The following is a 15,616-nucleotide window of genomic DNA, read 5'->3' as shown; positions in this document are numbered from 1 at the left end:
AGGCACAGCTGTGTTAAAATAAGCTGGCATCATTTCATTAATCCTATATCCATAATAATTTACGCACAGTGGTCATTTTGGAATTTCTAGCGGAATAAAGGTTTAAAATATTGTCAAGGCATTTCCCAATAGTTTTTTTTTTTTCAATTGTTTTCATAATATATAACACAATGGAATGCATTTAAAACATACAGAGGTCTTAAGAATACGGCCTAATAACCATTTATTATTGTGAATTTCCTTTGTTTATGTATTTTATTATGCCATACAATCAAGCCTGTCATTGGACAACTGCACAACTTGAGGAAACGTTTTGATTCGCGGAAACACATGTCAATCAGTCGAAATACCCGCCCACAGGGGTATCTGCCTCCCCAGTGATTGGTTCAAAATAGTACCGTTTAAGAAGTCTCTTGTATCTCTATGGCCGACGTTGACGTCTGTCTCCATCAAATGAAAACGTAAGTTTGGTCCGTGGGGAGAGGCAACTGTTATGGAAGTGGCTGTCTCTTGAATTTACTTCACTGTATTTTCACTCACCCTACGTGGAATAACGTCTTCGGGGATTCGCTGCTTGCTAAATTAGTTAGGAATGTAGAAACCGATTGAAGAGCCCGACAGGGACTCCATAGAAAGAGCTCGCGCTTTATTTATTTTCTCTTGACCGCTTCATGTTTGTGGACTGAACGACCAAACATACGCAGTTATCTACTTGTGCACGTTGAAATTGCGTTTCTGTCGGAAAGTTTGTTGTAGTTGCGGTAAATTTAATTTTAAGGCGCTCACTGTGCTTGTGTTGTTTAATTCAAATATAGCCTGGCGACGCTCGTTCAAAACAGGCAATTATATCTGCATGTAAATCTATGGATTGTAGTGTATGGCCCTCGTTTGCTATTGCAAAATGCAATGGGACTAAGTGAGGCCGAATATCTTCGCTTCACTTTCAAGCCTGATGACAAGGTAAGTAACTTTGTATACGATCTTTGTGTACGATCTATCCTCTTGGTTTTAAAGTACGTTAAACTTGATACCCAGGCGCGTGTATCAGTAAACAATTAAAAAGCGCTTTGGTGTCCACACACGAGTAACATTTTAATGACAGCAATGCAGTTGCACCTGATCACTATTCTCAGCGGTATTCTAGCGCTTATTGTTTTGCGGTAACAGAGTTCACTTTCGGTCAGCATCAATTATGCGATCTCGGATTGCAACACTTGCACTTCCGAGTTGTTTTCGCGGCCGCTTTTTTCTGCTTCCCTAGTAACCAAGCAAGCGCGTGTAAAACATTACAATGATGCATGACTGGTTTATCCTATACTCACAAGAAGTGTGTAAAGCAGTTTGCAAATTCACCCTGCTTGCTAGGAAACGTTGCCATAGTTCCCTTAACGTATGTGTTCTTGTTGATTAAATGATGGGGATGGTGTTGTTACAATTCAACACTATATATAATATATATATAAATTAGACCCTGTGAGGTGCATTATGTGTTTAAACCTGTAAAGTGTGTTAAGTATGGTCATTAATAGGCCTATTTGCGTCTAAGCACTTCTTAACAACATCTTGAGCAGATTTTGAAGTGTTAAGTAGATTCATGAAAAACACTGCCTTCCTTTTTCCCCACTGTAAAGTATGTCAGATGCATGCAAACAATGTCTGGTATGAGCTGAGAAATGTCTGTACGAGATGGTCAAGTCCTTCTCATTTCTTATTTCTAATCTTTGGAATGTTAGACATGCTTTGTTCACACCATCAATGAGGTCACGCTGTCTAATCGTGTGATTGTAAAATACCTGGAACCTGTAGTACGATGGAGGCATTACAACCTCTTTTGGAATTTGAATGTATATATGGCTGCTGGAGATCATGAGTCGGATATTACAGTAGTGTTCGATCAAAATAAGGTGGTGTTGTGCGACGTTAAGGATTAGTTCACATCAAAAGGAAAATTTCCTGATATTTTACTCACCCCCATCTCATTCTAGATGCTCATGTCTTTCTGTCTTCAGTTGAAAAGAAAATAAGTTTTTTGAGGAAAACATTCCAGGATTTTTCTCCACACCATTGACTTCCATTGCAACCAAAACGTTGAAGGGCTTCAGAGGCTCTGCGTGATCCCAGACGAGGAATAGGGTCTTATCTAGTGAAACGATCGGTCATTTACATAATTTTTTTTTTTTAAATGAATATACTTTTTAACCTAAATTGATTATTTTGTGCTGCTCTGCGACGTGCCTTGGATTGCGCAATCACGTCAAAAACGTCACACTAGACGTAGGCGGAAGTACCGCCCAAGCGAACGTGCGAGGACTAATACAAACGCCCTTTACCAAAAAAACACTCCACAACATTGTTGTTTTACTTTTTTGTTTTTGCTAAAGGACGTTTGTATTAGTCTTCACACGAGCGCTTTGTAAACACGGGGCGGTACTTCCGCCTACGTCTAGTGTGACGTTTCCGCCGTGATTGTGCAATCACTGGCGAGCGCAGAGCAGCGCAAGATGAGCAATTTAGGTTAAAAAGTATTAGGGGTGCTCTGATTGATCGGCAACCGATCTCGATCGGTCGATAATCGCTTTGGGATGATTGATCGGCGGTCTCCAAAAAGGCCGATCTCATGAACCGATCGCATGCTGACGACACTTAAAACCCGTGCCTGCCGTGAGAGCTAGGGCATGATATGCAGCGACACCGTCTCATTCTCTTTCCGGCACGGGTAAAATAATTATAATGCTGAAGGTGAGGTACAATTCATATTTCTATATTAAATAACTTATGCAGTCATTTGAAAACTTTATGTGGGACGTAAGTTCACAAACAGCGCGAGTGAATCACCGCGTGCGCACGCTCTCTTTCTCCCTTTCAAAATGCTCAAATGGCTTCACATCAGCGCATCGCATGTGCACTAAAATTGAGCTGCACAGTTGACACAGGATTTGCCACTTTGCGAAATCGAGGCAGTGTCGCATCGTCACTAAAGTTTATCATTTGCATTTATTTTTATGTCTTGCAAGTGTTCAAACGGCTCAGCACTCGCGCGCACGGTCTGGAGAGACAAGCGCGCACACACACACACAGGTCATCTCACAAAAAGCTTGCGAGTACAAATTGCGCTGAAATGGTCAGATACACACAAATGTATGTACTAAATGACCGTCTTGACGAGTATGCACGTAAACTCCGTCGTGACTTGCGAGTGAACGTTTGTGCAACTGCATGTAACTGTAACCGTGTTCGCTCTTAAAGTGACAGCTGTCGAATAAACTGCTGCTGTCTCTGAATTTCTCTTTGTCTTGTGTTGTTCGATGAACCTTTATGACACTCACTGCTCTTGAATGACTAACTTTTGCAACCTTAAGTGTAAGGATTAATCTAATTTAATTTATTCAGGGAAGACCAATATTAATTTACATTTGATTTCTTATTAAATGTCTTTAGTATTTCTTACCTCAATACTAGGGTTGGGCATCGTTTTGATTTGAACGATTCTGATTCCGATTCCGATTCTTAGTTTCGATTACGGTTCTTTTCGATTCTCGATTCTGATTCTTTGAGGGGTGGAGTCACAACATGTCACAGGCTCATTTCACAGAGGAAAATTGTATTTTGATTCAATAATGAGTTTTAGTTTTGGGACTTTCTCCGCTGGCATTTTCACTTGCTTTGCTGCAAAGGTGAATGGAGTTCCACACCGAGTCCCGGTTTAACAATAGCATTAACAGCAGTCATTAGGACTGCTACTAGCGTGGGCAATTTGCGTATAGCTACATTTATCTACGAGGGGGAAAAATAATTTCAGTAACGTTGTTGTTCACCACAATTCGCAATTTGGTCAAGGGGTTTACACTACAATCACTTACCTGATTATGACGAGGTGGGATAATGTTAGTTCACCCTGAAATGAAAATAAAGCCATCTTTTACTCACCCAGCTGTTGTTCAAATGCGCGTGTTCCAGTGTGTGCGCACTCCAAGCCGCAGTAGCCTCGTGCAATATTGTCATGACAACCGGTACACAATATTCACTTAAGGAGGTTATATTATTAGTATTATTTCTTATCATATACGTTATAGAAAAGACGAGAATCGCGTTTTTTTCTATTGAGCTTGATTTCTCAAAATGGTGCGTGTGTGTGTGTGTGTGTGCTTATCGTGGGTGCAATGACAACAGTGCGAGTTATTATAGTAGGCATGAGCGCCGGCGGCTGCTGACAGCTCATAGTGTAACTTACACAGAGGAGCGCGCTCAGAATAACGGCCGAGCTCAGTGTTTTGACTGAATAATACGGTTTCTTTCTCGCAAAACCTATAGTGTGCCCACTGAACACTTTCCATATGGCGCGCGTCTCCCTGTATCGTTGCGTGATACATTTGTTTACTTTTTGTAATGTTTTAGCTGATCGCCATTCACTGCCATAATAGGAAGGAGCGCGTGCAGGAACAGTATTTTAAATGTCATAGGACATAGGGCACTGGGACAACATCAGGGTAAGTAAAAGAAGGCTTTATTTTCATTTCAGGGTGAACTATCCCGTTAATAACGTTGGTTAGCGCAGGGTTGCCCGAGGGACAGACCTGCGCAGCATTTCAAACACGCTACACTCGTTAATTTATAGCTACACCACATATTTGTAGTGCATCCTCCCGTGCAAGAAATAAGTTTGTCATGTGTTGCACTGTGCCGACCCAGGTTTTTTTTTTTTTTTTGTGAAATAAAGCCACACTTTTGAGCGCCACTTACCGTGCTCCATGGCTGCAACAGAACAAACGGGCGCGGCAAGCACTTCCGAAAACTTGCGCGTTTGGAACCGATGATCGGAATCGAAAACAAAATTTCTAAACGATTCCAATGGCATCGTTATTTTTTAAACGGTTCCAAGTTGGAACCGGTTCTCGATGCCCAACCCTACTCAATACTAATGTTAGACCTACCTGAAAAATTGTTTTTAAAAACAAAAATGCACTGCATGATCAAATATTAAGGTGAGATAATTATATAAATGTATTATATACATTTATTTGGGAAATATGGCCTACAGTAGCCTTAAGTTATCTCATTTTCTAAAATAAACACTTGGTGGTTCTTCAAGATCTTGACTCAGTTAGTTTCATTTCTACAAATGGTGCAAACTCTGCAAGATTATAGATAAAAGATTGCCATTCCCCTGCCATTCTATGATCGGCAGATCATGATCTTGGTGATCGGTGATCGGCCCCAAAATGCTGATCGGAGCATCTCTAAAAAGTATATTCATTTTAATTTTTTTTTAAAAGACAGATCGTTTCGCTAGATAAGACCCTATTCCTCGTCTGGGATCCCGCAGAGCCTCTGAAGCCCTTTGAAACTGCATTGATTTGGATCTTCAACATTTTGGTTGCCTTTGAAGTCAATGGTGTGATGAAAAATCCTGGAATGTTTTCCTCAAAAAAACTTCTTTTTTTGGGGGGGTAAAATATCAGGACATTTCCTATGTGAATTGAACTAATCCTTTAAGTGAGCTAACTGTCATTGTTGTTGTTTTGGTGGAACCCCTTTGTAGTAGCCTAGCCCTAGTGCATCGTTTTTGACCCTGTGTGGCATGCTTATTTCCAGGCTCAGTGTTATTTTTGGAAATAAGAGATTGGTATATGGGTCAAATCATGCAGTAAGCTGAACATTGAGTATTTGCTGCCCTTAAGGCTGTCCCAAGGTCAAGTTTGAAATGAGCTCTGTGGAACGTTGCCACTGGAATCATGATCGAAACAGCTGTTTTAGGGCTTGTCTTTAGTGGTCAAGCCCTTCTTACGTACTCCAACTCTGAACATGTAGTAGTTTTGGTTGCTTTCTACAGTAAACCACATAATTGAGTGGATGTTTATGGAAACAAACAGAGGGACAGCCCACCTTAATTATTATTGATGGTTAGCCATATGATTGGCTGCTTCATTTCAACTGTGAAAATCACAGGGGGAATCTACAGAAATGTACTTGCGTTGATTTATCACAATGTAGTGAGTTGAGCCAGCTGTTGAGCGGCCTAGGGCCTGTGTAAATGTTCTGGTCCTTCTAAAGTGGCTTTTTACTGGGGTGTGGCACTCAACTATAAGCCAGTGTTTAGATCCTGGCAGAGTTTTGTTATTTATTTATTTCCCCATTTCGTTCCCGAGCTTATAACTGGAATGTCGCAGGGACAGTTTATTCCATAGCCGTCCTTTTTTGTGTGATAAATGAGGGGAAATGAGTGTGAATGACTTGACTCTCTGTTCTTTTACATATAATTTAGTCTAGGTGGTTCATTTTCATGTCACTGGACATTGTTTGTTTGGATAATGCAAGGAATTTAAAATTTAAGCCACTCAGCACTTTATCTGCGCTGGGGTTCTGTCTGCTGTGCATGCATGCCAAGTTACTACTTTATTGTTCACCAGGTGTGTTTCTGTTTACCGCCCCAACACTATTTCCACATTTGTCTTACAATTATCTTAAATAATTGTGCAAAAAAGGCTTAATATAGCTGATAGGAATGTCCCGAGCCGTTCTCAAGAATTAGTATTGGGCCGATTAAACTGGCTGTCCTAAACTTGATCCTTAATTTTACGTTATTTTAGTTGTTGCGCAAAAGGTGGCATTTGGATTGAAAAGAAGAGGCTCAAATGTCCATGTGACAAGCGAGAACCAGTGAGGTCTGTTCTAGCGTGTCACACAAGCTTTTGTGTTTAGAATATTTGATGCACACTTATGTAAAAAATCACTTGAGTCATTTATTTATAATTTATTTTTATCTGACTGTGTTGCCATAACATGTTGCTATGGTTTAGGGTTGCTTTCTTATTGCTTCAGACTTGACAGACTGGCATTTTTATATATATATATATATATATGAGATATAGATATAGATATAGATATAGATATAGATATAGATATATATAGATAGATATATAGATAGATATATAGATATATATATATAGATATATATATAGATATATATAGATATATATATAGATATATATATATAGATATATATATAGATATATATATAGATAGATATATATATAGATAGATATATATATAGATAGATATATAGATATATAGATATATAGATATATAGATATATATATAGATATATATATAGATATATATATAGATATATATATAGATATATATATAGATATATATATAGATATATATATAGATATATATATAGATATATATATAGATATATATATAGATATATATATAGATATATATATAGATATATAGATAGATATATAGATAGATATATAGATAGATATATAGATAGATATATATATATATAATAGATATATAGATATATATATAATAGATATATAGATATATATATAATAGATATATAGATATATATATAATAGATATATAGATATATATATAATAGATATATAGATTATATATCTATTATATATGATATATAGATATATAGATATATATGATATATAGATATATAGATATATATAGATATACAGTAATTGTTAGGCCTATATTGTAATTCGTGATAGATGCCCCCTTTTTACATTTTAGCCCCTGAGAAACTCTCTGCTTATCCCTGTATACATTAGATTGATTTTATTAACTTTAATATTCTTGAAGTGTGCACCAAACACTAAAAAATACTCTGTATCGGCAGTTGATCAATATTTGATGACTTGGATCGGATCAGGGCAAAAAAAAAACTTGATAGGGACATTCTTATGATTATGGGTTTACCATTAAAGAGTGTTTTTTTTTTGTCTTTAAAAGATTTAAAAGATGTTTAAGAAATTTAAGGCAGCACTGAGTGCACATGAACGGATCTTCTCTTCCGCCTTAATACCAGTAACAGCGCCAAATAAACATGAATGAGCATCTGAAAGTGTGTTAAAAGATACAGGACAATTTACCGAAATCTGTATCATGTCACACAGAATCCCTCAGTGTTTCAACCGCAGAAAGACGTCAGTAAAACAGCTTGTAAACAATGTCATGTAACGCCACATTTACCTCAGAAAAACCATATCGACCATATGTCCATAAACTCGTTAGTCAGCTAGAAAAATTATGTCCTAAGTGAATTGACAGATTTATCTCTGTTACGTATTACATCTCTAATCATTTACTACTTAAAAATGGTCCTTTTCTTACAATCTATTGCAAATCCACATTCAGATCTGCCTTCATCCATTCAACAACTGATGGATTGAACCAAGTTTCTACAAGTCACTCCTCAGTCTACTGTTTGTTTGGTTTTTGGTTTCCTTCACTATAGATTGCTTCTATTTGAGAGAAAAATACATATTCATTCAGTTGTTATAAGTATGGTAATATAATGGAACATACCATTATTAACAATATTTTACTTGTCTGTTTATTCCTCTGTAGGTCTGGAAAGGACCGTCAAAAATGTGAACCGGTGATTGATAATCTCCCAGATTAATTTTTGCACCAGTAGCAATGGAGCGGAGCAAACGGAACTCCATTGCTGGGTTTCCCACACGGCCAGACCGGCTGGAGGACCTGGATTGTGGAGGAGGAGCAGAAACGGCACCGCTGGACAGGGTGTGTCCCTCTTCTTACCGGGCTCTCATCAGTGCCTTTTCTTGCCTAACCCGACTTGATGACTTCATCTGCGAGCGGATTGGCTCTGGGTTTTTTTCAGAGGTCTACAAGGTAAGATGGCTGTCTGATGACAATAAGTAATTTCGATTTCAGTTAGTCACTTGGCCTTACCAAAGTCCACCTGCAGAGTTGAGTCGTCACTGTAGTCGTAAGTTAACATGAAAACGTTTTTTAGATGTTTCATCTGTTTTTACACACTTGGAGGTGAAGGGTACACAACATTTCTCAAACATTCAGTGGAAGAGGTCCTAAAGGAGGAAAAAGGTTAATCTTGTGATTTCAGCTGATGAGTTGTTATCCATGTTGCAATGTCAGATAGATGTGCAGATTTTGGCTTGTAAAATTGAATGTTGTTAGCCTAGTAATGATGATAGAGTACTTGCTATTTGATTACAATACTAACTTAACTTGTGCAAGTAATGAAGAGTATAGGGCTGATCCTAGCAATGGCAGTACTGATCCCTATGGTGACAGTGAAGATAAAACATAGTGGTTGAACGTTGTGAACGATTCCGTTTTCTGACCAGCTTTCAGTGTGGTAAAACTGGCTGCTTCAAGTCTGTTTAGATACCATTGGGCCTAAAGTATTGCATAACAATGCCTGTCATTGGCTGGCAGCGACAAATCTGGCCGGATTCATGTCCTGATCCCATTCTGTCCTATTTCATCCCAATAATATCCTCTCTTTCTCTACATTTAAGGGATTAAAAGTCGTTTTGTTTTGTTTTTTTATATAAAGTAACATTGCGTAAAGCATCTTTCAGATTTTGGGAGAGTTGCTGCCTCTTCTGATTTGTCACTGGTGGTCTTAATTGGAGCACATATCGGCAAGTATCGTCACAGTGAACATTTTCATGTCAGATAATTGCCATTGTTTTGTTTTTGGTGTTTACAGATTGCAGTGTTGATTAGAGTAATGTTAATTGTTTAGTTGTTAAGTAGTGGTGTAACGGTACACGTATTCGTACCGAACCATCTCGGTACAGGGCTTTCGGTACGGTGCACGTGTGTACCGAACGGTTACGAATGCAATCTTTAACAGTTAGCAGTCGGCTTGTTTGAAGCGCGGAACACACTTCAACCCGAGTTCACACATGAACATATTAAGTATTCTGTCCATTTTATCACGAAATTCAAACGAGAAATGCCGTTTTGACGCTCTTTAATGTGACGACTAATCACTGTAGACACGTCAGTTCAAGGGGCCGCGGCACGCATGTGAACGCGATCATCTGTGAACGTGATCATCTCTTCCTAAAGAATAAACATAAATATCTAAAGGTATGTTGAGGATACATTAACACTGAAACGTATCATATGTGGTGTAATCTTTCAATCAGTGTTTCAACCGCGGAAAGACGTCAATATTAAAACAGCTTCTAAACAGCATCACATTTACCTCAGGCAGTCATTCAGTGTCCACAGCTGTTAGTTCACTGGAGAAATCAACTATTTCGCTTAATATATGCACTATATTAGCCTATATATTCATTATATTCTACTTAACCTGTTAGTGAGGTCTTGATTATTTTATACATGTTTAAATAAACCTGTCATGTCCGACACTGAAATGATTAGCCTATATTTCATCAACGAACTGGAGAAAAAACATAATTTTATAAATTCGATTTAGAAATGAATGCAAAAACTGCCTAATGTGAAGCTTATGAGTGTTGATTATTATACCTAAAAATAAATAGCTACTGATTTTAGGCTAATAGTTTTGGCTCTGTTGTTAACCTTTAATATTAATGTGCAAGTAAGGGCTCCCAATATAGTTTACACAGCAATATCTTCAATAAACTTTTAGTTATAATTTAATTCATTTAAGGACAGACACTTTTTTTTCTTCAGTAAACCACTGTTTAATAAAAATTAATAAAAAACAGTTTTGTAAAACTGCTGTACCGAACCGTGACTTCAAAACCGAGGTACGTACCGAATTGTCAGTTTTGTGTACCGTTACACCCCTATTGTTAAGACCTCCTAAATTTAACTGAGTACTACCCTTGATGATGAGCATCAGTATTATGGTAGGCTCTGAGGGTTGATTTTCACTGTATAATGCAATGAAGTTTTGAGGTCAGAAAAGCCCTGGGAGAAGAGAGCATCATCATGATGGCCATTACTAAAATCAATTCTTCTGTCATAGCAGTGACAACAGGGGTTTTCCTGGGTCAAAAATGTTCTTCGGTGATTGCAGATGAACACGGTCACACATTTGAGTACTGACAATAAATCCTAAATAAATGCAAAAAAACTAATTTGTAATGTATACTTATCCTTTTTTTTCACGAAATAGAAAATAATCACTCTCAGGACAGTGCACTTCTCATATGTTGCCGGTACTTTGCAATGTGTAGTAGTTATACAGAAAGTGAGCAAAGATCGCTGCCATTATAATCAATGACACTGTCGATTACTACGAGAGGTACACAAAGCTCTTGTGAAAACTCCTGTTATAATCAAAGAAGCTGTCTACGCTGTGCAATGAATTTCTTATTGACATTATGTTGTGTTTATACTTTGTTGCTTATAATGAAAGGATTCACAAGCGTCCAGAACTCACACTGAATAAACTCTGGCCATTGTGTTCACGTACTCAACAGATATGTATCCTTAACAGAACAACTTTGCACCTTATAATAACCACCCCTTAAAAGTGCACATTAGTAGTACCTTAGACAACCTTTTAGGAGTAAATAAGGTGCAAAGTTGCCCCAGTGACAAGTTGTTGTACCCCGTACAATTTTTGAAAGTTTTTCTATTTGGCTCCCAGTTATATAGCTGGGGTTTTTTTTGTTTTTTTTGTGGCATTTGTTTTATAATGTGAACGCTCTCATTTCTGTGCAACAGATTAAAATCGATCTCCCTTTACTTTGCACCGCATAGGTTCTTTTACAAGGGGTGTGTGTGCCATAGTTTTTAATGAAGCAAGTGTCCAAGAAATGCAAATGATTAAACCTTTTGTGAACTTTGAAATGAACATGCAAAGTGTTCTTTCTTTTTTGGCAGTGTAAATATAAAAATATTGTTGCGTACTTGCATTCAATCAAACTTGTATTGCCTCAGGTGTGTGAAGCCAAAAACATGTATAACAAAACGAGGTCTGGAAAAAGTACTTTTTAAAAAATGTGTTTATTTGTTTGTTCATATTTTTTTTGTACAATAGTTGGGCTAATTTCCCATAGACTGGAATGAGACCATAAACTCGATCGCTCTAGCATTTCTGTTCAAGCGAAGCGGAACCGATCATCTCTTCCGCTTAACTAGTTACAACATGAAATAAACATGATTGAACATCAGAAGGTATGTTGAAAATAGGGATGCTCCAATCGATCAACCGAAGATCGGTATCGGACGCTATAATCACATTCTATCGGGAGTCACTAAAATAGGCCAATCTCACAGAACAATTGCAAATTGATAACGTCAGACTTTATTGGAATTATTACGTGGTCTCAAGAAACAATGGCTCTTTAAGCCTTGCATTTTTAGAACAAGTTGTTTGAAACCGCTCCCTCACAGTAAGCAGAGAAACAGTGCTCATTCAGTATGTGTGCGCGCTGTCTGAGAGACATACAGTCTGCCTCTCATACAGCATGTGAGTCATCATCTTACTGGGTTTGAACGGTGAAATACACACATTGTGTCAAAATGCCTTGTGTCTTTGTGAGTATCTTCATAAGCACAGTTATTTGTCTTAAGTGAACGTCTTAAGTGCGTTCGTGTTAAAGTGAAAGCAGCCTAATGAAGCTGCTGCCGTCCTTGCCATTCATGTTATTCAAACCGTCTCTCATTGCTCTTAATTAAATCACTTTTGTGAAGATTATGCACTGTTTTTGTACATTCGATTACTTTAAGCAATTTATGTTGTAAATCTTTTTCTTGGCATTTGAGTGTTGATGATGAGAGACTATTCAGTACAGCCGCATATATTTTGGATGAAAAGAGGAATAGACTTCCCCAAAATGCAGAAAAGCTCGAATTTATGAAGAGAATCCTGCCTTATCCACTTAAGTAGGACTTTGGAAGGAAGGACATAAATACTCAGCACTTGCTGGATAATATTCCTGATCATGTTTTGCATGCAGTGTTTCTATTGGTTTTTGTCCTCAGTCACATATTGGACAATGTTTCATTAAACCTTATTACACCCTATGGGTTGTTATTATGTTCATGTTAAGTATTGTAGGCTTTTTAATAAGCCAGAGTATTCTAATATGGATAGTGTTTTGCATAAGCCGTGTTTTCAAAGGCCTATTAAAATGTTCATTTTTTTTGTTGTGCTTATTTCTTTGATTCTCAGTTAAAACAAACGGACCCACTTTATATTAGGTGGCCTTAACTACTATGTACTAACATTGTAATTAATCATGTGATACAATGTACTTATTGTGTACATACATGTTTTTACATTGTACTTACATTTAAAAAAATACCTGCATGTAATTACATTTGTAATTACACAGTTGACCCTTCCCTTACACCTAACCCTACCCTTAAACCTACCCATCCCACCACACCTGTCCCTAAACCTACCCGTATCCCACCTCAATATCAGCAAAGGTGTTTTGCAATACAATTTGAACACAGTAAGTACATTGTACTTATTTTTTGATGTAAGTACATAGTAGTTAAGGCCACCTAATATAAAGTGGGGCCAAACAAAAAAACAATCTATAGCATTACTGTAAATAATGTGTGTGGTATTACTTAAATGTAAAAAAAACACTGACACAAGCTTAATTATTACTTGTATAAAGCTTGAATGATCGGGATCGATATCTGCCGATCATGATAACATAAAAATCGGTAATCGGTATCGGCTGCAAATTTGATTGGAGCATCCCTAGTTGAAAGATACAGTACAATTTACCTTTTTACTTGTCACATGTCATCGCTTAAACACTATTTCAACTGTGGTAAGGTGGCAATTCAGAAAAGTTGTTCAAAATTGTGTTTAGTCAGCTAGAAAAATTAACTTTGATGGGAGCATTTTGCTAAGTATATGCACATATTGCATATGCATTGCATTTACCTGTTCTTCAATTAATGCATGTTTGAATAAATCCATTTTATGACGTAAAAAAATGTTATTAAAAATATATTTATAACATTATTATAAAACCGTCCTTATGTTTAATTTAAATGCAAGTAACCTACAAATCAATTCATTTTAACCTTTAATATTATAATGTGCCAACTGGGGTTTCCTGTATATAGTTAACAGCATTGGTTGAGATTTTTTTTTTTTTTAACCATGTACAATGAGCAATATTGAATTAAAGTAAATCGAATTGCAAGCTTGCGAATCAAAATGTAATCCAATTGTGAAATTTATGCCAACGCACAGCCATAGTGTCAATAATTTATTTATTTTAATTAATAACATGTCACATTTTCACCTCTTCTGAGTTTGCATTTTTGGACTTTACTGGTTAGTGGTTTGTTATACAGTATATATCCAATAAGAATATTCCCTTCCTTCCCCACACAGGTGGCTGAGATTTAAAGCAGAGTGAATGACTTTAGGATGGCAGGCAGGGGGTGTCTGCATGTGGCACAGCCAGGGGTAATGTGCTGAGCCAAATACCAGCTGTGATGGGAGTCTGCAAGAACCAGTTTATTTAACAGTTTATTTCAGTTTATTTGAACGTGTGTTTCAATCTGTAACTATATGATTAGCTCAAACAAACATCCTAAAACGTCACAGCACTACGGAGGATCCCTAAATAATCATATTGCTCAATTCGGTAATCCATCTACATTTGAGGAACCAAAACATTTTCCTAGTATGCTGGATTTGTATCATGGGCAGCAAGCTGTGACTTGATATTAGCAGAACAGATTGAGAGTTTGGGTGCTGTAGAGGAGGCATCTGGGTCCATGTCTGAGAGGCGGCTCTCGCTGTAGGTGGCCACATGAAATGGGCTCTTCTTATGGGCTGATCCCCAAAGTGAGATTGGTTGCAGTACAGTAAGCAGCACCATGCATTTAAAGTAAAAGGAAATGCTCATAAAATGTTGCTATGTGTACATTATTCACAGAAGTTAACACAGAATTCAATGTTTTGGTTCCCTAGCACTGAATTTTGAGTAACCCTTCAGCTGTGTTGTCTTTTCCATCACTGCATGCAGTTTGAGGAAGTCAGCGTTTTATAGACCTACAAGATGATTTTTTTTTGCACTCATGAGGATATCCTGTGGTTGATTATTTGTCTTTTTATTGGTCAGTGAGATGAAAGCACAAAGAGGAAACTCGGAAAACGGATCTGCAGAAGCACGTATTTGAAATGTTGAGAAATCTCTAACTATACATGGCCAATAGTCATTCATGCACTCAATGTTTGTCTATTCTAGAATATCGGTTGTGTAATAAACATTTTTAACAATGATCTTCTGCTATGGTAATGTATGTCACACTTCCCAACTCGGTGGTATTGTTGGTCAAATGTTGTGGTTATTACTTTCTCCAATACCCATAATCATAGTCGACAGTGAGAAGCAATGGGCCAAGATGCAAGAGTTCTCATTTTCTTTGTTGTTGTTTTTTAGGTGCGTCACAGAGCTTCCGGCCAGGTAATGGCCCTAAAGATGAACAAGCTGAGCAGTAATCGTGCCAACATGCTGCGAGAAGTTCAGCTCATGAACAGACTCTCCCACCCCAACATACTCAGGTTTGCTTTCAGTTTAACACCATTATCACAGTGAGTCATCTCGTAGTCTTTCACTTCAATGTACATTTATAAAAGCACTGATACATTTTTGTGTGTATTAGATTATAGCTAGGCAGTATGACAATATATATATTGTGACGACGACGTAAAATGTCTATCATTAGAGATTTTTCTAAATCAGGTATATCGTCATATGGTATATTTCATATTGCACACCCCTTTGATTGTGTTAAAATGAGAGCCTTTTTGCAGTTTTTATTGAGATGGGACAAGTGAGAGGTGGAACATGAGTGCAAATTGACAGCTAGGCCATGGCTTCAACGAGCAAGA

The 15,616-nt window shown here is 37.4% G+C and overlaps 1 protein-coding gene across 2 annotated transcripts in view; it reads left to right on the top strand.

Annotated features, from left to right (window-relative positions):
- Positions 1–388: 388 nt before the first annotated feature.
- tesk2 (testis associated actin remodelling kinase 2) overlaps positions 389–15,616 on the top strand; it is a 44,756-nt gene continuing 29,528 nt past the window's right edge. Inside the window, exons 1-3 of one of the 2 annotated variants that reach the window (XM_079819228.1) lie at positions 389–461; positions 8,371–8,658; positions 15,165–15,286. In XM_079819228.1, the coding sequence (XP_079675354.1) occupies positions 8,443–8,658; positions 15,165–15,286 (338 nt within the window). In that variant the 5' untranslated portion in view covers positions 389–461; positions 8,371–8,442. Of the gene's footprint in view, positions 961–8,370; positions 8,659–15,164; positions 15,287–15,616 lie in introns of both variants that reach the window. The other variant, XM_079819227.1, reaches the window with a different exon arrangement.

The sequence above is a fragment of the Gobio gobio genome, assembly GCF_949357685.1.
Source record: "Gobio gobio genome assembly, chromosome: 6".
Taxonomy (NCBI): domain Eukaryota; kingdom Metazoa; phylum Chordata; class Actinopteri; order Cypriniformes; family Gobionidae; genus Gobio; species Gobio gobio.
The sequence above is the reverse complement of the archived record's forward strand: the minus strand, read 5'-3'. Positions and strand labels throughout refer to the sequence as shown.